Here is a 26367-nt window from a genome sequence, read left to right as displayed (position 1 = left end):
TTATTGAAACAATCCTCACTACTTTCATAATTAAATAAGTATGACCCTCGAGCCTGTTTGTTGTAGTTGTTTCATTTTTTTCTCCCAAAAATGAGGATGGTGGCCCCATCAAAACTCTCGAGTCTGGCAAGAAACTTTCTAAATCTAGTGAGTCTAGAGCATCTAAATCTAATCATCATTTCAAACTCTAATATAGACAAATGTGTGTTCACACCCCGAAGCTGCAAAAATTACCCCTATTTTATTCAAGGTTATCATCAACATAGTAGTATTACCAGTAGTATCAGTTGTAGTAATGGTGGAATTGCTGCTCGTGGCAGCAGTGGAGGTAATAGTCAAAACCTAAACAAATTGGGAATATATTGGATATTTCAATGGAACCATTGAGTAGATATCCTGAAACTCAGTGACATTGCATTACATGAATAATTATGTACGTAGAAGACACTCCTGGTTAACCTTCAAGTTTACATATTTCTTCTTGTGCATCTGTCATGTGCTCATACCCAGTGTTAGTTGTGAGCATCAGTCAATTTGAGTGAATTCAAGTGCATTCCCATCTGGATCACGTGCAAAAATAGCAGGTCTTCCGGAGCGGCTTAGGGTGTAGGGAATACCTACAGAAAAATGAAAAATTTTGTTAAAGGTTCACTACGTGAAGACTAATCTCAAACTTCTCATTGAGATGACCTAGGAAGCAAAATCAAGATACAATGAACAATCTTCACGAATTGGCCAAGACAAAATATGAAACCTTCTTTAAGAGCCACAATGACGCAACAGTATATTGCAGTCATAATGCTAAGATCTAAACAAATGCAGATGCCAGATATCATTAAGTGATCGAATAGAAAATGTTGTGATAAACACGAGCATTGTCTAGTCAGATACCGTCCATGGTTTGCTAGTTAGGAGCATCAATTCTTAATAGAGAACTGCCATCACACAATTATAAAGCAACATTAAACATCCATGATTACTCTTTTGGGGGTTAAAGGAGAAATCTGAAACTTCACAATCACACTGCCACACTCAGCCAATTGATGCCTACGTTAGGTAGATCAGAAAACTGATACCCCTGCACCAGCTACCTTCAAGCCATAAGTTACTAAAGGTTTAAATACAATAACTAAAACTCTCTAGTAGTCCCATATGGCCCAATATGAGAGTAGAAACAAACTATCAAATTCCTCATGAATGTCCATTTAATATCAGAAGACTTAGCAACCATTTTGACCTAAAATATTTACTAATGTTTATTTAATCGTGGTGCTTTAATAGCCAAAAAAGTAAGAACTATTGATAAAATCAGAAAAATGCAAGACACAAATGGATAAAAGCACCAATATGCACAGACAAGAGTAGCAAACCTCCAGCACAGCAATAGCTAGGGAGATAAATATGTCATTAGTAGAGATTCATAATCTCAAGGATTTCAGATTAAATCCTGTAGATGTTGACAAGGTCTACAAAAATCGGCAGACCATATGGCCTCAGATATTTGTTATTCTAAGAGGGCCTTCCATTAGTCATTCAGGAAATTTAAAAAAGCGCTTGTTTGTTTTTCAAGATAATGGTATGTCAGATAACATTTTCCTGGAAAACAAGGTTTTTGCACATTTGTTTTATGGAAAAAGGCAATTCACTTTAGATAAGTAGGAGAGGAAAAAAAACTTTCTTACATTGCTTATATTTGGAAAATGGCTCTCCACCTAAAGGGGTAGCGCCCTTCCCTCCTTTTATTTTTCCACCCTCTTTGACCCCTCTTTCAAGCCCCTCACTTTGTCGAGCCCCTCTTCTGAACAAGTAGCAAGATGAAAAAGCCCCTCTCGAACCAGCAGAGAGAGAAAAATATGAACCAGTAGAGAGAGGAAAAAATGTGCCATGACACTACGACAACCATTGTGAAGATCTAAAGCTATTATTCATCTAGTTTGGGGGAAGAATTGCAGAAGGGGGAAGAGCTATTTCGTTTCACTCCTCCAAAGCTCCAATATCTTAAAAGAATCAGAGCTAACATCATAATATAGTACAATGAAATTGAAACCCTAACTACAGAAGAACACACAACCCTATACCATGGATAACATGATACCCCGAACTTAATCACCATAACTAACCAGAAAGGAGAACGAAATCCTAACTAGGGCTTGAAAATTAAACCCCATCCAGGAGAACCCAAGGGGAGGTAAGAATATAGCCCTAATTCCAGAGCTTCAAAGCTTTAGACACAGTAATGAGGAAGGGATTTTGGAGATCAATAAGACAACTATTTTGAAGATGGGGTTTCTAGCGAGCAAGAACATGAACTAATATAGGAGACAAACATACCTGATTTTTTGGCAAACATAAGAACGAGAAAAACCTTTTCTTGAGAAATGTTTTTCTCGTTAATCTGTTTGTCAATATATATGTATATGTATGTATGGGATATTCTACAATTCACAACAATTCAAAATACAGAAGTTAATATTAGAATGAGTTGTGAAGGGTGGATTTATTAACTATGTTGTTTCTTTTGTAAAAAAATTACTTTTTATGGTATCTTGTTCATCAAGTAAGGGTGTGTATGTAAATATCACTAAAAAACAAAAGGTACGTTTGTCATCTTTATAAGGGGTCAAATTGAACTTTTCATTAAAGGACAAGCGTATGCTACAAATAAAGTTCTAGAACACTAACTTTCAAAATATCATTATACTTTTGTACAGTTTCAAATTTACCCTTGCTCAGTGACTAATTACAAATAAGATTATCAAAAAGTCCTAACTGTTCTGAAAAAGTCCTAACTGTTCTGATAATTAAAAATGACTAACAACAACCCTAAAATAACTAAGAAATCATCGCAAGCAAGGCGTGCTCTTCTTATTCTTCTTGGAAGCCCTCCTACATCCTCCAAATATGCATGAGAATTGCAGGGAATTTGCTGCTCCCATCGAGGATAATGGTCACTAAGTCCACTTGATGCACTTTGTGCATCATCAATCACCTAAGGTTGAGGAGAACTCACCCTCGAGTTAAAACCTTCATCTCCATCCATCTCTAGCCCATGATACTCAGATAAATCATTGACGTAGAAGATGTTCGAAGTCTCCATATGTGAAGGCAAAGTGACCTTGTAACTATGTTGTCCATCTTCTTCAAAATCTTGAATGGTTCTCCATTGCGATCATTCAACTTGTTGTATTTGCTTGCTAGATGCCTCCCCTTCTTAAGGTACACCATCACCCGACCTCCCATATTAACGAGACTTGAGATCAAGGTGTGTCATGTTACTGTATCCCATATAGACATTGGATAAACCACGTTTTGGGGCCATTGAGAATTTCCATACTTGTAGTAAATAGTTGGTCCTGAAGACATCGGAGAATACTCTACAACGAACTTCAAAGCAGTTCAAGATTAATGCTACATTACCCCCGAGATTTCCTTCAGCTCGCACATAGTGATTAGATATAACAGTTCATTGCTCAAAACAAAAACAATGGCTAAAGTTGAACCCCAACATTGCGAATCACATAATCAACAATTCAATGGGCATATTCTGTATTGAACTTACTAGCAAAAATCTCATAGGAAAATATTACCAAATCCTTAGGGCACACCTCATATAATACCCCATATTTAGGCAAGACATCAAAGAAACAACGCACTTACTACCACAGTCATCTCCTTGATCATCCTTGCCTTCATCTTGTTGTCATTCGTAGATAATATCACCCACCAAATCATCATCAAAGATAAGAACCTCATCAAAGAATCAATTACCCATGAAATCACACCAATCATCAAGGATTTTGGGAAGAAACTCCCTTCCCAGTTCCACATCTACCACTTGGGGTGTAATCATGCTGCGCTGGATCATCAAAGCCTCCTCATGGTCGCTAAATATCAGTTCAGGCTCTTCTTCCTCAGTTTCCCCATCAAGAACAGGGTCTCCATCAAATGATAGCTTCCTGTCCATTTCCAGAAACTCCTTAGCAAGGTGCACAAATTTTCTATTCAGGCACTAAGATGAGACGTGTCCGATCCCCCAAACACTTAAGAGGACTTAATGATGTTGTTGTTTGAGTGATTCAAGCGACTAGAACTTCTCCCAACACCCAAACTATCCCGCAACTTGGACGAATCAACAGGCAATGAGGACTGTCCAACAACCAAATTTTCCATGTTTCCCTCTAAAACACTTCCACGACCACTTGCACCACCCAAGCCTGCGCCCCACCTTGATGATCGGAGCCTCTATTGAGCTTTAACCTTAACTGCTAGGGTGTAAGCTTAATCTAAGGTCCACTAACGTTATAAAACCGTCACATCTTGTATAGATGTTCTCAACCCAACAACATAGCAAGCTAGAGACTGTTCCCTTCTTTCAACCACACCACTACAAGCCATAAATTGATAAAATTCATCGATATACTCGTCTACACTATTTTCTCCCTAACAGAGGTTACAAATCCTATGATAAAGGGATTGCAGATAATTTTTCGCGTAAGAATTTTTCATTTAATTTCTTTTTAGTCTTCTCCCAAGTATAAATTTTGGGGGCAATAATTCTTAATTTTTAATTCTCATGAACCTCATTGTAAAAAAAAACCATTTCTACAATATTTAGCCAATCTATATAACTCCTTGGGTTGAAGCTTACCATCAAATCAGGAATACCCACCTTCTCGAAAATCGTGGAATAGTGTCTTCCACATCTAGGCCTTTCATTGTTGTCCTCATCACTCACCTTCACCCATGGAGCATGATGGTGAAAAAGGTTATATTTGAGATCTTCTTGGAATTACAGATTACCTTCTTGCCCGTGGTTGATACTTGCAAACTACAGCTCCAGCAGCTAAGCTTGCCTTCTGAGGTCTTCAATTGCCTCATATCTAGGGTCACAAAGTGGGTCTTCGAAAAACCCCCTCCCACAGTCCCTTCTCGTTGTCATGGGTTTGCCTAAATCATAAAACCTACGAAGAGAATCAACAAAACCTCGGTGAAATCAGTACAATCTAGGCTGAATTTGGCAAAACTTGGCCCAAAATTAGCAAAACTTAGAACAGTTGTCGTTTCATGGCCTTGTTGTTGAAGAAAGCCTGAGCTCCGATACCAAATTTGTTTACGAAATTTGAATAAAACAGTAAAAATCAGCAAGAAATCAAGCCATACACAAGATTTAATTAGAAGAAACATAGGGTTTCTTCCCTAATCCAGGTATGGTTTAAAACAGCTAGGGCTTTTCCTTTTTCTGAAATAGAGTCACATGAATGTGCCTGCAGCCCCCACCTACCACATTTACATTCCTTTTAATGTTCAAAAGACAATAATGGTCCATACAAATAACAAATTAACCCATATGTCCTAACTTAAGTTACTTTTAAAATAAATGACTCTAACTATAAATAAAGGACACGGTTTCTATGACTGCATGTAGAAATGAGTCACCTCTTAAAAATCTATTTTTGAGATGGATTTTTGGACCTAATTTTTTAGGACATGTGATCTCTAACATGGTGATCATGAATATAAAATAAATAAATAAAATTTGAAACTTAAAAATAATAATTCTATTAAGAAAACATTTGGACCTTTAGTTCAATTGTTTTTAGATGGACCACCTATTTGCGTCCGTCTTTAAGATGGATGCTTTATAACTTGGGGACCGCAAATGTAGAAATGCGGTCCCCGCCACATGAAACAATTTTCCATAAATAAAATGAACAAAAAGTCCTAACTGGTTCAGCAATTAAAAATGACTGAAAATAATCTTAAAATAACTAGAAAATCATCCCAAACAATGATTGCTTTTCTTGTTCTTCTTGGAAGCCCTCCTAGGGTTAACATCCTCCAAATATATGCGAGAATTAGGAGGAATTTGCTTCTCCCATAGAGGATACTAATCACTTTGTCTGCTTTATGCACTTTGTGCATCATCAGTGTGTGTGGAGATGTGGAGCAGAATTGATTGAGAAATCAAAATTGTGTCATAGATGTAGCGCTGAACAAAACAAATGCTAGAATATGTTGTGCATAACACTCATACAAGAACCAATGGAGAATCCAAGAAACCAGCAAAGCTAGAGTCATGACCACACAAGTATTTGACTGTGGTATAGGTAATGAGATAATAGAATTTATGAACTAGAGATGAGATGCTTACCTATGTTAAGGGTTTAAATAGAAAACTTAATACTAAAGTTAATTACAAGTTCAAAATGTAATATTCTATTATAAGACTCTTTTAAGAGGAGAATCAGACACATCGTGAGAATAATCTAGACATGGTTGATTCCACTGTCCATGTATCTCAAGAATCCTCTCTTTAGGATTCTCAGGAGTGGAGAATCCAGCCATGTCCATTACATACCCCACTAGTGTCTAATTGTGCCCAACATACATATGGAGCCTAGGGTGAAGAATCCATGCAACATCTTTTTGGTTCTAAACCCCGATCTTGCTGGGGCCTCCATATTAGTATTAAAAAAGGTGCATTGCAATGAGGTGTTGATCAAAAGGTTTCACTACATAGGGGTGAAAAAAGGAAACCACATACAAGGTTGAAAATGAAAAGACAAAACTGGATCCCTTCCTATTATGGTGAGGTTCCTTTAGTGAATTTTTACTCAAATATGAAATGTTCGCTCAAATATGAAACTTTTGGAGTTCAAGCCTTTATCCATGGAGTTTTGCTCTCTCTCTCTCTCTCTCTCTCTCTCTCTCTCTCTCTCTCTCTCTCTCTCGATACATATATATATATATATATATATATATATATATATGGGAATGTCTACAAAGAGACCATTTACCTTTTGTATAAGGAGGTCACAACTATTCCCACTCATTAGATTTTATATTAAAGGGATTGGGGTGAGTCACCAAGTCCAAGAATGTTTTTTTGGAACTTCGTGTCTAATCAATGATACTCTTACAACCACCCATTTTGAAATTTAAGGGACAAGAATGATTGTGACCTCCTTGTACAAAAGGTAAATGGTCTCTTTGTAGACAACCCCTTTAGATATATATATATATATATATATATATATATATATAATGTGTGTGTGTGTAGCAAAAAGATGACGAGCAGGATTGATTAATTAATCAAAATGGTAGTAATTGCAACATGGTTGTATTATTGAACAAATGCAAAAATATGTTGTGCACAATATTCATACAAGAACTAATGGAGAATCCAAGAAACCAACAAGCTATAGACACCACCTCACAAACATTTGACTATGGTAAAATAAAACTTATGAACTAGAGTTGAGATGCTTACCTCTTCTATGTTGAGGGTTGAAATAGAAAACTTAATATCTAAATTAATTATAAGTTCAAAATGTAATTCTATTACATGATTCTTTTGAGAGGAGAATCTGACACATCATGAGAAGAATCCAGACATATTGGATTCCACTGTCCATGTGTCCAAAGAATCCTCTGAAACTCTCTTTAGGATTCTTTGGAATGGAGAATTCAGCCATGTCCATCCCAAACCCTACATGAGTCTAATTGTAACCAACACAGATATGGAACCTAGGGTGAAGAATCCAGGCAACATTTTTTTTTTTTATACTAAGTCTGGCTTTCATTGGGGCATCTGTATTAGTATTGAAAAATGTGCATCACAATGAGGTGTCGATCAAAAGGCTTCATTACAGTGGGATCTAAAAAGGAATGCATAGGCAAGGCCACATATGAAAAGAGAGAATCAAGTCCCTTCCTATTAAAGTCCGGTTTGTTTACATAATTTTTACTCAAACCTTCAATATATGGAGTTTAATCCTACATCCATGGAGTTTTGCTGAGGAGCAGGTTTCATTGAGAAATAAAATTATAGTAGTTGCAACATGGGTGTTGTATTGAACAAAAAAGGCCAGAATATGTTGTGCATAATATTCATAGAAAAACCAATGGAGAATCCAAGAAACCAGCAAAGTTATAATCACGACCTTATAAGTATTTGATTGTAGTATGGGTAGGAGATACTAGAATTTATGAACAAGAGTTGAGATGCTCATCTCGTCTCCATGATTAGCATTAAATAGAAAACTCAAATTACAAATAATTATAAGTTAAAATGTAATATTCTATTACATGATTTTTTTAAGAGGATAATCTAACACATCTTGAGATGTATTGGATTCCACAGTCCATGTGTCTCAAGTATCCACCCCTTAAGATTCTTTGGAATGGAGGATTCAGCCATGTCCAAACCATACCCTAATTGTCAATTGTGCCCGACATTGATACGGAGCTTTTGGTGAAGAATCCATGCAACAATTTTTTGGTTCTAAGCCCGGCTCTTTTTGGGGCCTTTGTATTAGTATTTAAAAAGGTGCATTGCAATGAGGTGTTCATCAAAATGCTTTACATAGGATGTAAAAAGGAATGCATAGGCAAGGTTGCATATGGAAAGAGAAAACCGGGTCCCTTCCTATTACAGTCAGGTTCCGAATATATACATATATGTGTGTGTGTGTGTGTGTGTGTGTGTAGCAAAAGTTTATTTAGGGATGATGCCCTAAACAATCAAATTAAGGCACACATCAAAAACATACTAGACTAGATTGTTTCGATGCTCAAAAATCCTCAAATCGATCATCTCGACTTCAAGATGTAACTACGAACATAAGAAAAAATGGATATCAAGTTTTAGAAATAGCACATCTTGTAATGCATTTTTTGGACCATCAATTTTTAAGATTTTCAAGTGTTCATAGATCTGCTTGATCTACACTATTTTTGAAGCTTTAAATTTTATAATTAGAGATGAAAATAAATTTTCAAGCCATCACAAAGATTTCCAGTACTTAAACAACTTCTTTCGACACTATCTGAAGGTGTGCTTTACTTTAATTGTTTAGGGCCCCAACCGTATGCAAACCACACCCTGAATATTATATATATACATACAAACATACATACATGTATATATGGGCTTTTCTAATGTTAACACCCCATGAAATCCTGCAGGTTATATATAGAAAAGGCGGTCAAATGCCAAAATTACTTTAGTTTTATTTTTTCTTTGAGAGAAAGTTAACTTGTATTAATGAGGAAATATTACAAGGCTATGGTGGTGAACCGAAGTCACCCACACACGGGGACTCGGCAAAAAAGGGTGTGAAATGTTACAAGGCTATAGAAAAGGGTGTGAAATGCCAAAATTACTTTAGTTTTTTTTTTTTTTCGAGAGAAAGTTAACTTGTATTAATGAGGAAATATTACAAGGCTATGGTAAAACAAAATTACTTTAGTTTTATACCATTGCTATAAAATGATTAAAGGTACGTTTCTCATTGGAAAGGGTAGTGTTGATATTGCACTAAAAGATAAAGGGTATATTTTTAATTTCAAGACGGCATATTTGAAATATTCACTAAAACGCAAAGGCATTTAGAATAAAGAACTTAGAACTTCACTACATAATTACTCACTTTTAGTGAAAATATCAACAATACACTTTCTAATAATGAAAATGCCCTTACCTATTTTATGATCAATGAATTATTAAATGGCCAACCATAATAATTTTAATAATTTACACTTATTTCTAATTTCCAAAATATGTTGTCCATAATACTCATGCAAGAACCAATGGAGAATCCATGAAACTGAAAAAGTTGTAGTCGCAACCTCACAAGTATTTAATTGTTGTATAAGTAGGAGACAATAGAATTTATGAACTAGAGTTGAGACGCTTACCCCCTCTCTAAGTTTAGTGCTTAAATAGAAATCTAATATTAAAATTAATTATAAGTTCCAAACATAATATTCCATTACATGATTCTTTTAAAGAGGAAAATCAGACACACCGTTAGAACCATCTAGACGTGTTGAATTTCACTGTCCATGTATCTCAATCTCAAGAATCCTCCCATTAGGATTCTTAGGAATGGAGAACTCCTACCTATGTCAAATTGTGCCCGACAGATATGAAGCCTAGGGTCCCGGGTTTTGTTGGGGCCTCTGCATCAGTATTAGAGAAAAGGTGCATTGCAATGAGGTGCGTATCAAAAGGCTTCACTACATGGGCATGTAAAAAATAATGCACAGGCAAGGTTGCATATAAAAAGAGAAAACCAGGTCCCTTCCTATTACAGTCAGGTTCTCTTAATTTTTTTACATAAAATTTACTCAAATCTGAAATTGATGGAATTTAAGCCTTTATCCATGAGCCTAGGAGGGAAAACAGGGGGACTGTGACAAATCTGCAAGGTATTACAAACAGCCTAAATGCTAGAGGATATCAGCAATTTTGTTGCCCTCATTGTAAATGTGAGAACCCAATCTGATCAAAGCCCTTTACATCATTGAGCAACCCATTTACCTTCTTTTAAGATATCAACCTGGGTGTATGTTGCTTTTCCACCAGGCTGGTTTCTATTGTACTTGTTGAGGCTCAATTTTGGACAAAACGTTGGAAGTCTACATTCAAATCAAGTGGCAGTGGCGTAAACTTTCAAAATAATGAATCCCCCTTGGTCATGGTCTAAATCAATTAATGTTAAGTTCAATCGAAGTATAAGGAGTCCAACCAAATCACAGGACATGAGGTCTTCTGACACGTTGCCCAGTGTTCACTCAGGCAATGCCCATGACTATCAGGTGTCCGAACAAGTTGACAAACACTATGCAGTGAAGTACTGGTTATTGTTTCAAATAATGCACAAAAGTATTTCTACAAGGTGAGTCATCTAGCTAAAAACCATTTACATGATCCTCCTCTGGATTGGCTTAATTACGAAGCATGTCAATGAAGTTCCTGTATGTGGTGAATGATCCGAGTAAAATCATTTATACGAACCTCCTCTGATTAATTTATCCTTCTGGCTAGCAAAAGTAGAGAGGCACCTGGCTAGAAACAAGCAACTGATGCCTGGTTATGTAGTTTACCTGAGATATAAGTATATATTGGGATCATCTCCTAGTATCCCATATCCAACAAACGCATAGGGTGTAGGGTTTCACATGGACCAATCCCAAATGCATAGAGAGGCCCTGCCATGATGGCATATTTGCAGCAAACTTTCACTCGAACAGCAGTGTCAATTCAACTCTAGCATCTTAAGAATTTTGTGCATTAAAATCATCTGGACCTATTGCAGCTCATTTGGGATTTGAAATGAAACTTTACTGCAAACTCTTAGAATACCCGGGATTCGCAGGATCATTGAGACAGCCACTCTTTGTCATAGCTATGGGAGGACCCTCAATGTAAGAAACTGCACTAAAAGAATATCATCCTCACTCAGATCCTTCCATATTAAATGTCTTGAAATGAGCCACATCCTTTATAATGCTCAGATACAGAAATGAGATTTTCTTATAATGGACACAAAAGCAATTCTTTCAAAACTGTCTTGCTCACAATAGCCCTTTTTTATTTCTGATCTTATAGAAGTGCATTTTAGCCATTCTGCACACCTTCTTGGAATCAATGCAAAGTTTCTTTGGCATTGTCTACACAGTACAAACTAACCAGCCACCAAAACATTGCATAAACTAAATTATAAAACGAAGCTTAGGAAGTCATATTTTATAGCAGAAGGTACAAGCAAAAAAGGAAATGTATGAAGACAGAGATCAGACTTGCAAACAAGAAAGAAAGAATTACCAGCACGATCAAAAATGGCCTTCAGTGTCGATACACTTCGAATTGCAATGCAAGCATGACGATCACGACCCCCATGTTCAGGTCTCCCAGTTATGGGGTCTGGATTTGGAAGCTCCATTAAGTGAATCATCTCGGAGCCCACCCACAACCAAGCACCCCTGTAAGGGAGCTTATCATTTGGTCTTGCCTCATTGATTTCTAAACCTGCACTTAGAGTTTGATCAAAATTAATATATATATATATAGAGAGAGAGAGAGAGAGAAATATAGGGTTAGAATATTCAAGTTCTGTGTCTCAGAAGATATACCTAAGAGATTTTTGTAAAAGTCAAGGGAACTTTCAAGGTTTTGGCAGAGCAAACCAACATGATGAATGCCCACAACACCAATATCTGCACAAATAATTCTAAGAACATCACACACATGAAAAGAAAGGTACACACAAATTGAATTTACAAATCCTCAATCCAAAATATATCACAAGTGCCAGTAGATCATAAAAAAAGGAAAGGAGTTCCTAATTTCTAAATGATAGTTATATCTGTAGAAAACAAGCAGTAACGTACAAAACTAGTAATTTACAAAAAGGCTTGGGCCAGTTCAGATGCTCGGTAACGATATTCAGTAATGGAGTTATTCATGAATTAGGGAAAACAGATTTCTATAATAAGAAGAGGGAATGTTTTTCGCCATTTCTCAAGAGGAGGAATAGTTGGATAGCACCAAAGACTACTTACTTATTCATGAAAGAGGGGACCTAAGAATGGATGTACTTATGAATAATTGGTATGTCCAAACTGGTACCTAGTTTGCGCATCCATAAGTTTTATTACAGTGTTAAGTACCAAAGAATTACAAGTTAGAGATGTAAAACTGACTAAGAATTAAATCAGTGCCCAATCATTCAAAAAGAAAAACTCTTTTTCCCAACAGACCATGGTTTCTACCGATATATTGTACAAATAAATAAGACATCAAAATGAAGGGAAAGATAGACTGTTATCCTATTCAAAAATCAGTTAATTAGTTTAACTATCAATAAAAAAAGTATCAGCCAGCCTAGAGCATATGGATACCATTAGGGAAAATAATGGAACATAGCTTTGTAAACACCAAGATGAACCACAATTGGAAATTTTAATCATATCAGCATTATTAGTATACAACCGATGAGCAGGTACAGTTTCCAACCTTAGAGATGATACAGGCTATGAAAATTTACAAAGCAAAAAGAATGCCATGTACATTTAACAGATAGGCTCTCGACTTTTGAAAGAAAGCATGGGTTAAGTCTCCACTAATCCAAAGGTCAAAAGGTCTTGAATACTTCTTCTCTTAAATTAAAAAAAAAGAAAACTAAAGATCCTCATCATCATCATCCAAGCCTTATTCCAATTAATTAGGGTCGGCTACATGAATCTTGTCCCTCCATTCTTCTCTATTAAGGGTTAATAAGACCAATAATATAGGTTCAGGATTCATGATAAGATATGGCAAAAATTTAGCTGGCTTCCTACCTAACACAACCCACCTCCTTGACCCGGGCTTGAGATGGGTAAAGGGAAAGTTTAAGGTCCTCACCCTTCTTCTACCGTTAAAAATAAAAAATAAAGCAAAAAAACAAAAAATCATTTTATAGATCATCATCATCATCATCAAAACCTTTTCTTAACTAATTGGGGTTCGCTACACTAATCCTAGTCCACCATTCTGCTCTATTAAGGGCTATACCCTCAGTGAGGCCATAGGTCCACATATATTTTCTCATTACTTCCAACCATGTCCTTTTGGTCGTATCCCTTACCCATTTTGAGCCTTCCACTTGAACTAACTCGCACCTCCTAATAGGTGTTGTATTGGGTTTACACCACACATCAACCCATCTAAGTCTACTCTCTCTCATTTTATCACCAATTGGTGCCACACCTAAATTCTCCCGAATGTCTTCATTTCGAATTCTACCCTTCTTGTCTTACCACTCATCCATCTAACCATCCTCATCTCAGGTACACTCATTCTATGAGTATGTTGTTTCTTGACCACCCAACATTCCACCTTGTAAAGCAAAGATAGTCTCACAGTTATCTTATAGAACTTGCCTTTTAGCTTCATTGGTATGCGGCAATCACATAAAACACCAGTTGCAAACCTCTACTTCGCCCACCCAGCTCTAATTCTATGTGCAGCATCTTCCTCGATCTCTCCATTTTCTTGGATTATCAATCCCAGATATTGAAAGTGGGCTCTTTTTGGTATTTCTTGGCCGTCAATCTTAATTATTTTCTCATCTCTACTCCTATTATTACTAAACTTGCATTTCATATACTCTGTCTTAGTCAGGCTAATTTTAAAGCCTTCAGATTCTAGAGCTTCCTTCCAAAGTTCTAACTTTGTGTTGACGTCGTTCCATGTCTCATTGATCAAAACTATATCATTTGCGAACAATATGCACCATGGTACCTCATCTTGTAGGTGCCTAGTTAGGTGGTCCACAAAGACAAAGAGATATGGGCTCAATGCTGACCCTTGATATAGACCTATTGTTACTGAAAACTAACTCGTCTCTCCACAAGTTGTTCGTACACTGGTTAGCGCTCCCTCATTTTTTTATATATATCTCTCACCAAGTCAATGTAATGTCTAAAGACTCCTTTCTTTTTCAACACCCACCAAATCAAATCTTGAGGCACTCTATCATAAGCTTTCTCTAAATCAATAAAGACCATGTGGAGGTCATTTCTCTTCGCTTTGAATTTCTCAATCAGTTGCCTAAGTAGGAAAATAGCCTCGATTGTTGACCTCCCTAGTGTAAAACCGAATTGATTTTTTTATGCACTCGTTTCATCCTTAGTTGTTGCTCAATTACTCTCTCCCACAGCTTCGTAGTGTGGCTCATAAGTTTGATCCCTCAATAGTTCACACAATTATGCATGTCTCATTTGTTCTTGTAAACAGGTACCACAATACTTTTTCTCCATTCGTCTGATATTTTCTTTATTCTCGATACCTTGTACAACTTGGTCAGCCAGTCAATGCCAATCTCCCCCATGAACTTCCAAATCTCTATCGGAATACCATTTCGTCCTAAAGTCTTTCCCATCTTCATCATCTTCAAAGCTTCTTTTACTTCCGATATCCTAATTCTACACATGTATCTATGGCCTCCACCCTCATTTATGCCAACGGCTCCTTCTACCGCTACGTTCCCCTTGTGTATGTCATTTAATAATTTTTGGAAATAAACTCTCCACCTTTCGTTGACCTCTTCATCCTTCACCAAGACAAAAATCATGTTATAGATGAGTAAAAAAATAAACCAATAGTCAATTCAGGTCCATGCCTATCAAACACCCTTATTAGTAACTGATAATTGAAATATATCATTATCAACCTTCATAATTTAATTGCCTATCTGCGATCAAGATTATACTACCATGCAAATTTTCGTCATCTTTATTTTTCTTTTTCTTTTTCCCTGTATTTGGCAACATCAATGAATAATAAGTTCACAACGAGGGATAGTTTCAGAGAACTTATAACAATCTGTACATCATGCCCAATGGATGTTTGGAAGTTTCAAACAAATAGTCTATTATACACGTGTTGATTTTCACCGAATAGATAAACTTGGGATAATGATTCCCGGTACCAAATAGTAAGAATGGCACCCCTTCCTCAAGAGCAAGAATCTATGAACTGTTATTTTCTCCATGTGTGGCATATGCAAAGTGAATAATTCACAAATTGGAGTCAAACATCTCAGATTGAAGAGAAATGATGATATTCAAATCAATTGAAAAGATGTAATAAAGAAATAAAGGATAACAATTTTTCAAGGTTGTGAACATGATCCCCAAAGGCAAAATGGATTTGGAGTTTCACGCATGCAGATGAAGTGTATGTGAAATGACACAAGGATCTAAAGTGATCCACTTGAGAGGCATATATAGATCAAAAAAATTCCTAAGAATGCTGAAATTCTTGAAGACACGAATAGCCAAACTGAAACTCACTTGAAGACCCTAACACACTCGTTGATTTTAGAGCATATGTAATTTACTCCAAGTTGATGGTTCACTGTTGTTAGTGTTTGATATGAAATGATTATGATACATTAGTTACAAGTTGCAGAAATGGAACTCTAGACAAAAGCATGCATTGTGGCTGTAGAACTCGTACAAAACTTGCTGCCAATATCTATTTAATCTTGCTAAAAAATAGTTTAAAGACATATTGTCAAAACGAGGATCCAAACACTTATATGCATCAAGTAACATTAGACATAAATATATTATGTAAACCATGCAAAATTCATAAGCTAGAATTGACAATCATCAAGTACATTAATGTAATGTATGGACAAGTATTGCCTCTATCCCACATATCCGCAATACGCACAAGCCTCTATACTCAATTTTTAGGAGAAATCCCCTAAACATTTCCTTGTGATCTGAGAGATATTCATCCTCCTCTCTCTCTGAACTGGTCTTTCAGGTTCTTTTTTTTTCTCAATTTCTTTTTTAAGCATCCCTTTGATATGCTTTCTCCTATTTAGATGTTGCTATGGGTGATAAGAGTTCATCATCTATTGTCCTTCGAAGAATATAAATGCACAAATCCCATCAAGCTTATTCTAAAACCCTACCTTGCATTACTATTACCAAACTCCATGAGAGTAAGTACCTATCTTGTTCTCATTCAATTATAATCACTCTAAAAAGAAGAGGTAAGTTGGGGTATATAAATGGAAATTTTAGCAGACTGAGTTTTTCTTATTAGGGTAATATACTACTATTCGACACTTGTATCACTCTCAAAAGAAGAGGTAGGGGATATACTAGTGCTGCACACTTGTATCTAATTCTTATTCAGTTTTCTTGTTAATTGAATATTTTAATCAGTAAATATTAAGTACACAGAAGTAGTTCACATGTTGATCCCTCAGCATTACACAAAGTGCATTGTCCAACACACCAGTCTTTTTAGTGTGTGCTTCCAGGCACAACAAGTGTTAAACATTGACACTCATGTCATTATAACTTAAGTCCTAAAACCATACCATCCTCAACTTCTTGATTAATGTCCAACTAACCACGTATTTACTCACCTAATAGGAAAGACACATTCTTCCCTTTATCCCCATGGAAAATCATCATCATCATCACAGCCTTTCGCCAACTAATTAAGGTTGGTTACACAAACCCTGATCCGTCATTCTGTTCTATCAAAGGCCATATCCTCAATGAGGCCATAAGCCCCCATATTTTGTCTCACTACTTCCAACCATGTCCTTTTGGGCCTACCCCTTGCCTTTTTTGAACTTTCCACTTGAACTAACTCGCACGTCCTAACAAGTGTTGTATAGGGTCTGCTCTGCACATGACCAGCCCACCTAAGACTACTTTCTTTCATCTTATCACCTATTGGTGTCAAACCTAAATTCTCTCCAATGTATTTATTTTGAATTCTATCCCATCTTGTATTGTCACTCATCCATCTCAAGATCCTCGTCTCAGCTACACTCATTCTATGGGTATATTGTTTCTTGACCGCCCAACCATCCGCCCCATAAAGAAAAGTTGGTCTCACAGTTGTCCTATAGAACTTGCTTTCAGGTTCATTGGCATGCGGTGATCACATAAAACTCTAGTTGCACATCTCCACTTCACCCACTCAGCTCTAATTCTATATTTGTCATCTTCCTCAATCGCTCCTTATAGACCCAAGATATCAAAAGTGCGCTCTTTTTGGTATCTCTTGGCTGTCAATCATAACTGCTTCCTCGTCTCTACTCCTATTATTACTAAACTGCATTTCATATACTTTGTCTTAGTCCGATTAATTTTAAAACCGTTAGATCTAGAGCATCCCTCCAAAATTCTGACTATATGTTGACGTTGTTTCAAGTCTCATCAATCAAAACTATGCCGTCTGCAAACAACATATACCACGGCACCTCATGTTGAATGCCTAGTTAAGTCGTTCATAACTAACACAAAGAGGTATAAGCTCAATGCAGACTCCATAGAAAATGATAACATGAGTATTGATGCAATATGAAAATAACTAAAATAACCATCATTCACAATTGATGACCAACTAAGAAGCAATAATAAATAAATAAATTCTAAACCACACATGCATATAAGGCTTTCTGCAAAAAGGGACCACTCAACTTTTGAAGTTTTTATAGCAAATACATCTCTACCTTATAACTAAGTTAATAAATTATTAACAGATATTCTAGTTTCTTACCCATTTGCAATTGAGTACTTGCGAGTTGAATCTACCCAAGTAGATCTTTGTGGATAATATTTCAGGATACTCCACTATAAAATGCAAAGTACTAACCTTTTTTGTCATGATGACCATCAAGTTCCTTTAGAAGAAGATCCCCCTCAACAGACAACTGAGATTTGATGAGTGCATGCCATTTACGTTTGGTTCCATCACCCCTCCTAACTAAGTTATTCTTCTCAAAGAACATGGCATTCCTTAAATTAGGGCTGAAGCTCATCCGATTCAACTGGCCAAACAACCCATATCATTTGCCAAAGGAACAAGCAAAACATCTTGAAAGTAATCCTCAAAACTGAGAAATATAATACAAACTAAAAATATCACTGACCTGTCCTGGAAAATGTAGTCTCATTTTGAAACTAATAGAATTAAAGAAATTTATGCTAGAGAATAAAACACTAAGACATCCGCATGGATAAATGATAAACACTAAAGACACCATAGAGTATAAGTTACAATAGTATGTAACAAACACATTCAAGATTCTCAAATCAGGGAAAAATATTCTCAGCAAACTGCTATGCAAGTTATTATTGGGCTCCAAGTATATGACATCTACATCAATGAGTTATCATGTGATATTAGTGCTTCCATAGATAAGTTCATTTTCATTCTCTTGATACTCTTAAATACAAATTGATCCATTTGGATTGTAATATAATATACCGATGTATTTGATGGTCTCAATGGACTAAACAGTGGTAATAGTCAATTCCCCAAATTCTACCCTTTTTGGTAAGGTAAGGATCCAAAAAGCTCTAGAAAGCCTCCAAATTAGTCTCCCCCAAATAAGATCTCTAAAAATAGCTCTGAATCCTCCCAATCCACAATCTATTCAAGTGGACAGAGTCTGTGATAGATTTGGGATAGCGGGGGAGCATTTTGGAGCTCCAAACTAAATATTTTCTAATGGCAACTGATTTTGATATGGGAGACTAATTTGGAGCTCTTTTGGGTTCCTCACCCTATCAAGAGTAGCCGTTTTGGGATGGACAATTACTGCGTTTCGGTCTTTTGGGGCCATCCAATATATTCCCACACATTTGTTTGTGTTACATAACGGTTTTCCTATGGGTAACATCCCCCATTTTCCATTGGCTTATGTTTATAATCCCATAATACCCTCTATTTTACCAAATTGCCTGCATTTTATTTTTACAAACTCAACTACTGTTGATATGCAATTTGACCTCAAAATCTCAAAGCACAATATTTGAGCTGATTTGAAACCTAAGCCTCTTCCTCCGTCACTCAAAGCCTCAACAAATTGGAGTTCTTGTCTGATCTGTGGAATGGAATATACTGTCAACACGAGCCCAACTCAGTGAAACCAGCAAGATCTTGCAAGAGCCGCTCATGTACCCGCTGGTCCAGATGTCCCGACTTCTGGCCAAACTTCACCTCCAGCAACAAAAGTGCTCTCTCTCTCTCTCTCTCTCTCTCTCTCTCTCTCTCTCTAAAACGTCACACCACACCCCTCCTCTCTCTATGCCTTGTAATCCAGCAGTCTCCATGCCAAAAAACCCACACTTCTCTCCCTCTTTCAGCTAACACTGCACAGCCTCCTGTGTGTCCAAAGATCCACTATACAACTTCTTTCTCTAAAACCCAAATTTTCTTGATCTCTCTGCACCTTAGAGCCCAATCCTTCTCTTCCTCTTGTCGAAGTTTTGCACGCTCTCTCTTTCTAGTCTCCTGTCTGTGAACAGCAATTACTAAAAGTCGCAACCACAACACATTTTTTTTGTACTTATTGTGGCTTCCAAGACATGAAGACCGTGAAGATGATTGGTGAGGAACATGATAATGGTCCACTGTACATGTTAGTTAAAGCTTCTACAGCCCTGTCTGGAGAACATGTTGAGCAAGAGGGGAAGTTATGGCATTCACACAGGGGTCACTGCTCAGGGAAGGTCTTGAGTCAGTGGTTTAGTTAATTTAAGTGCGCAGAGTCTCACTTTGGTGTGTGCCAAGTCTTTCAAATAACTAAGCCAAGTCAGTTTCTGTTTCCCAACAATAAGGTCCCATATAATCAACCCTTTCAATTAAAACATTCAGAAGTTTGGAGCCCAGACTCCATTATTTGTCATTCAGGATACAAGTATTTTATCTCCTTTATCAAAGATTGCAGTCGTTATATGTTGATTTATCTTATAAAAAATAAGGATGGGGCATTTAATGTATTTACTGGGTTGCATAAGAATCTTGTTACACAGTTTGATGCCCAAATTCAATTTTTTAGGTCTGATAATCGTATGTGACATTTGTAAATAAGGGCAGATCATTCTATTTTCAAGCAAACAGTATAAAATATCCTGTAATGCAGCTCCTCAAAAGAATAAGGTTGTAGAACGGAAGAACATACATTTGCTTGAGGAGACTCGTTCTCATATAGTTCGTGCATCTGTACCCAAGTCCTACCGGCTTCATGTTGCAGGGTTTAGAAAAACAAAATGCTAGATCATGCCCAGGCGGTGAGACCTAGGCAACCAGGGGGTTCTCACGGTCTAGGCGCTAGACAAGCGCATCAGTTTGAAGGCTCCCAAAACATAACTTTGGCAGGATTAGAATACCCCTCCCTCCAATCCTCTTGTAGTTTAGTAGTTGTTTTTTTTTTTTTTTATGGTCTAAAAACACTAAATCAAGTTTTGGAGGGTTAGAATAACCCCCCCCCCTCCCGACCAAAAAAAAAAGCAAAAAAAACAAAACCCAAAAAAAAAGTCTGTTTTTTGGGGGGTAAAAAGAAGTAAATTCGTCTTGCCCAAGGGCAATTTCCATCCTCAAACAACGAAGCCTGAGGCAGGTTCCTCAAGGTGCGAGGTGTCACTTAGGCATGCCAATTTGGGCACCCGATCAGGGATATGGAGGACAAGGAAGTCCCCCCTAGGCATATGCATGGCAGGGAGGCCACCTAAGCGCTAGGTGGGTTGTTCTTTTCAACAATGGTATCTTGTATCTGTTGATACCTACCTAATTCACAGGTTGCCTTATTGTACTCTTAATTTTGTTTCTCCTTAAAGATATTGACTGGTTATCCTCTTAGTGTCACCCATCTTCAAGTTTATGGAAGCTCCTGCTTCGTCGATCTTCAAAAGATTTCATGAGATGAACTTGAACTTCATGTTGTCAAATGTACTTTCTTAGGCTACTCTCTACTCATAATTGGTTCAAGTTCTTGATACACAGAAAAACTGACATTATGTATAACCAAATGTTACTTTTCTCGAACATGCCCCTTACTTTTCTCAGGTCCAGTATCTCTACTGAGGAGGAGCACAACGTATCTATCCTTGAGGTGAAGTTAAATTCTACCTCTCTTGTGGAGCCATTTTTTGCCTGTTCTATATGTGAACCTATGTTGCATGGATACGGGTATATGTGTCAATGTAGGACACAGGTTTGGGGTGTCAGATTCTTTGTGGCCCAAAAAGTAGGATTCAGTGACACGGCTATACACACACACATACATGTATGCATACATGCACTTCTTTCCAGTCAAGAAGGTAGATTGACCATCATTTAAAACCTGAAAGGTTATCCCAAGAGAGAATTTGACCACACGACATAGGCTCGTGGTTATGGATGCTTGCCCAAAGAAATGGAAGAGAAAGATTGAAATTAATAGGTGCCCGAAACTAGGTGGTGGAATTTAAAAAAGAGAATATGTACTTATTTAAGGATAAATTGGTAAAAGAAGGAACATGGAATTCTGAGCATGAAGTTAATGCTTTGTGCAATAAGGTGGTTGACTATATTAAGAAAGTGGCAAAAGAAGTTTTAAAAGAAACTAGTGGGAAAAGAAGTTTCAGTAAGGAACCTTGGTGGTGCACTGAGAAGGTTCAACAAGCTATTAGTGAAAAACGATCACATTATAAAGCTTGGCAATGTAATAGAAATGATCAAAACTTAAAAGAATATAAAAATGCTAAGAAAATAGAGAGTAAGGCTAAATAAACTGGGGAAGAGAGAAGGGGAAAAAGATGCCTTCAAACTAGCAAAAATGAGAGAGAGGAAGTGTAGGGATCTAGATTATATTAGATCTATTAAAGGTGAGGATCAGAGGATCCTGGTGAAAGATGATGAGGTCAACAAAAGGTGAAAATCTATTTCAAATATTGTTAAATGACGAACACTATGTAAACACAATGTTTAGGAGGAACCTTTGGCATAAATGAGGGCGGAACTCATAGTTACATTTGCAGGATTAAGATATCTAAAATGAGAGAAGCTTTGAGAAAGATGAAGATAGGAAAGGCTTTAAGACCAGATGATATCTTAATTGCAGTTTGGAAGTGCATGAGGAGATTGACATATGGTGGCTTACCAAGCTATTCAACAAGGTGTTTAGAATAAAGAAAATGTTAGGGAAATGGAGAAAAGGTGTTGTGGTACCTATTTATAAAAATAAAGAAGAGTTACAAAATTTTACGAACTATTGAGGGATCAAATTCATGAGCCACACTACAAAATTGCAGGAGAGTGGTTGAGCAATGACTAAGGCGTGAAAGAGTATATGAGAAAACTAGTTCAGTTTTTTTCTAGGGAGGTCAACTATCGAAGTTATTTTCGTAATTTGACAACTAATTGAGAATTTTGGGAGGAAAAAGACCTCCACATGGTCTTTTATTTCACAGGCATTCTAATCTTGAGATAATTGCATACACAAATATAGATTAGGCTAGTGGCCCAATGTATCATAGATCTGCTATAGGGTACTATACATTGTTAGGGGCAACATAGTCACTTGGAAGAGCAAGAAATAGATTACTGGGCTCATTCTGGAGTAGAGATAGAATACCAGACAATGGCATCCTCCACTTGTGAGATTATACGGTGGTGCACGGCTTCATAAGGATATGCAATCAAGTTGTCATCCAAAATGCCACTAATCAAGTGTTCACAACTGCACCAAACATATAGATGTTAATGGCCACTCTACTCATATGAGAAAGTGACTGCCAAAGTGATTTTTACTTCTCATTCACAATGAAGATCAATTGGCAGATGCCTTAACAAAATTTGTTGAAAGACGATGACTTTTGGCTACTTGTAGCATGTTGGGCATGTACAACATCCACGCAGCGACATGGGGAGAAAGTGTAGAATTATGTAAACATACACAGAATGGGCCTAGTTTTCCGTGTTGCTTTTGATATGTACTCTATGGCAACTGTGGACCTGTCTCTAAATCATTTATAGATGTCCGAAGGCACTAGTTTGAAGTGAATAATACAAACATTAAAAAGGAGAAGTATGTGGCATGATTCTGGTCCTTTCTCCTTTCTGTCACTTAATTCTCTATGTTTACTGTGTTTAAATGATTATAGATTTATATAGGTCCCTTTTTCCCTTACAGGAAAGCATCACTATTTGGAGCAACAGGAAACTGTGAACATATTCAGGGCAGATCAAGTTTAGAAGCATAATTCAAATGAAGATGCAACATGGAAGTGGGTTCCTATTGTTGGCAACATACATCCTTCAGTTATCCAAGGTGGAAAACATGGAAAAACGCATTTAGAAATCAAAAATATCCATCAGAACACTTTAATAGCAGCATAAAAACAGACAACTAAAAGTGACTGAACGATGATAGAAGAAACTTTCAAGAACCATAGAGAGAAATCCAATTGTTAATTGCACATGAGATATAAAATCACACAAATCAGTCGAAACAAATAAAGAGGAAAATCATAATTAAGCAGTAACTCAGACAACATATGGGTCTCATTTCATTTTGGTTCCTGTTTTTCTCGGAATACTAGTACTTTTCTCTATGAATGATTAATAAATAATGGTTGGGCCTTCTCCATGGTCGCTGAATTTCATGAATTTTGGGATTTCTTCTCTGCAACAATATAGTTTTGGAAAACAATGAAATTGTGGGTGCGTGTGTGCGAGAGAGAGACTTAGGTGGAGGTAGAAGTTCTAGAGAGAAAGAGAGAGCATACGGAGCTTGGTGGAGATAGAAGTTGAGGAGAAGCAGCCCAAAACGCAGACGCCATATTCAAATGAAAGAAAACAGGGCACTCTCTCCCTCAGCCTTGCTCTTATATAGACAGTGCTTATGTTGAATGATGATTTCGAGCTGCGATAGATAATAAACCATTCCAGCCACTAAATCGAAACCCAGGTTTTTGTCGTCCGGAAAAAGTGAGGGTCGCAATGGTAGGGCTTAGAAGGGATCGGATCTGATCCAGATCCATTGGGATTTGAATTCGGATCACAAAAATATTCGATGGATCTGGACTTGTGAGATCCAAAATATTCATATCTGGATTCGGTTTTAAACGTACATATAAGACCTGGATCTGGATCTAAACGCACTCAGATCCAAAAAATTATTTTATATTTTATTTTATTTCTATAAAATAATATAAAAATTCAAAAATATTATATGAAATAAATGTCTATATATAACGTATAATATTTCAATAAGTAGGTCGGATCCAGATCCGATAAACCGATACCCATATCCAATTTGAATTATTATTTGGATCCAGATCTGGACAGGGTCCAAATTCGTGTTTCAGATTCAAACCCAATAAATTCTCAACCCTATGCAACGGGCCAAGTGTCCAAACCAGCCTAGCCAACCCCGCCCTAAAAAACTAAGGCGAGGGCCACGAAACTTGGCCTAATAGTTGGGCCAGAACCATGCAACCAAATCTTGAGGGTAAGGCTGGATCGCGCTTGGGCTAAGGTCTATCCAGTTTGTTTTGTTTTTCTCTTTTGTTTATTTTCATTTTTGTGTGGCATGGGTTGCCCCATAGGACAAGGGTCGAGCATGAGTGACCCAATGGGCAAGGGCCCAATAGGAACTAGAGCTGACGAGGGCTAGGGGAGGCCCAGCCCATTGCCACCCCTGTGAAAAAGATATAGATGGGTGATGCTAGCGATGGTCGCTCAAGACCACCCTTGCACATAGTTTTGTGCCCAAAAAGAGGAAAATTTAGGAACTACTAAGCCCAATTCATTTTTTTACATTGACATTGGTCATCATCATCATTACTATAGCCTTTTATCAATATATTGGGGTTAGCTACACGAATCATGGTCCACCATTCCTCTTTATTAAAGGTCATATCCTTAGTGAGGCCATAAATCCCTTATCTTTTCGAACTACTTCCAACTACATCCTTTTGGCCCTACTTCTTGCCCTTTTTAGTCCTTCTACTTGAACTAACTCATACGTCGTAACAAGTATTGTACATGATCAGCGCGACACATGGCCAGCCCACCTAAGTCTACTCTCTCTCATCTTATCACCTATTGGTGCCACACCCAAATTCTCTCAACTAGATTCATTTTGAATTCTATCATTTCTTATCTTACCACTTGTCCATCTCAACGTTCTCATCTCCGTTACACTCATTCTATGGGTATATTGTTTTTTATCAGCCTAACATTCTGCCCCATAAAACAAAGTTGATCTTACACATATCCTATAGAACATGCTCTTCAATTTCATTGGTATGCGACGATCACATAAAATTCCAATTGTACATCTCCACTTCGCCCACCCAATTTTGTGTGTGACATCTTCTTCAATCTCTCCATTTTATTAGATTATCGACCTAAGATATCAAAAGTGTGGTCTTTTTTATACTTTCGGGCCGTCAATCTTAACTACTTCCTCGTCTCTACTCCTACTATTACTAAACTTACGTTCCATATACTTTGTTTTAGTCTAGTTAATTTTAGAATCTTTGGATTCTAGAGCATCCCTCAAGAGTTTTAACTTTGTGTTGACATCGTTTCAGGTCTCATTGATCAAAACTATATCATCTGTGAGTAACATGCACCACGATACCTCATCTTTGTGGGTTCCTAATTAAGTCGTTCATAACTAAGACAAAGAGGTATGCCTTCAGTGATGACTTGATGTAGATTTATTGTCATTGAAAACTCACTCGTCCATTCACTAGTTGTTCATATACTAGTTAACACTCCATCGTATATATTTCTCTCCAAGTCTATGTTATGTCTAGATACTTATTTTTTTTCCAACACCTATCAAATTAAATCTCGAGGTATTCTATCATAAGCTTTCTCTAGATCAATAATGACCATGTGGAGGTCTTTTCCCTTTGTCCTAAACTTCTCAATCACTTGCCTAAGTAGAAAAATAACTTAAGCTGAAACCATATCGATTTTCAGATACACTTGTTTCATGCGTAAGTAATTGCTCAATCATTACCTCTTAGAGCTTCATAGTATGGTTCATAAGTTTGATCTCTTGATCGTTTACAAAATTTTGTATGTCTCCTTCGTTCTTATAAATATGTACTACAATACTTTTCCTCCATTCGTCTGGCATTTTTTGTACCAGTCAATGCCAATCTCCCACATACAATTCCAAACCTCTATCAGGATACCATTTGATCTTAATGCCCGTTTCTATCTTTTACTTATGAATTCCTAATCCTACGAATATATCTATGACGTCTGCCTTC

General features: G+C 37.0%; 1 protein-coding gene across 3 annotated transcripts; it reads right to left on the bottom strand.

Annotated features, from left to right (window-relative positions):
• Positions 1–222: 222 nt before the first annotated feature.
• On the bottom strand, positions 223–23983 carry LOC18430933 (Lactoylglutathione lyase / glyoxalase I family protein). Of its 3 annotated transcripts, XM_020665250.2 has the most exons (6): positions 23863–23983; positions 22710–22814; positions 17963–18137; positions 11920–12003; positions 11612–11815; positions 223–617 (listed from the first exon to the last, which is right to left on the bottom strand). In XM_020665250.2, exons 3-6 carry the CDS (start codon positions 18126–18128, stop codon positions 526–528), a joined length of 546 nt encoding a protein of 181 aa, XP_020520909.1. In that variant the 5' UTR covers positions 18129–18137; positions 22710–22814; positions 23863–23983; the 3' UTR covers positions 223–525. The 3 variants fall into 3 exon arrangements, with proteins under 3 accessions (XP_020520909.1, XP_088710106.1, XP_011622133.1); XM_088853980.1 differs by lacking the exon at positions 22710–22814 and having other exon boundaries at positions 17963–18203; XM_011623831.3 differs by lacking the exon at positions 22710–22814.
• Positions 23984–26367: the final 2384 nt, after the last annotated feature.

The sequence above is a fragment of the Amborella trichopoda genome, chromosome 12 (assembly GCF_054954075.1).
Source record: "Amborella trichopoda isolate Santa Cruz 75 chromosome 12, AtrichopodaSantaCruz75HAP2 v2.0, whole genome shotgun sequence".
Classification (NCBI taxonomy): Eukaryota; Viridiplantae; Streptophyta; class Magnoliopsida; order Amborellales; family Amborellaceae; genus Amborella; species Amborella trichopoda.
The sequence above is the reverse complement of the archived record's forward strand: the minus strand, read 5'-3'. Positions and strand labels throughout refer to the sequence as shown.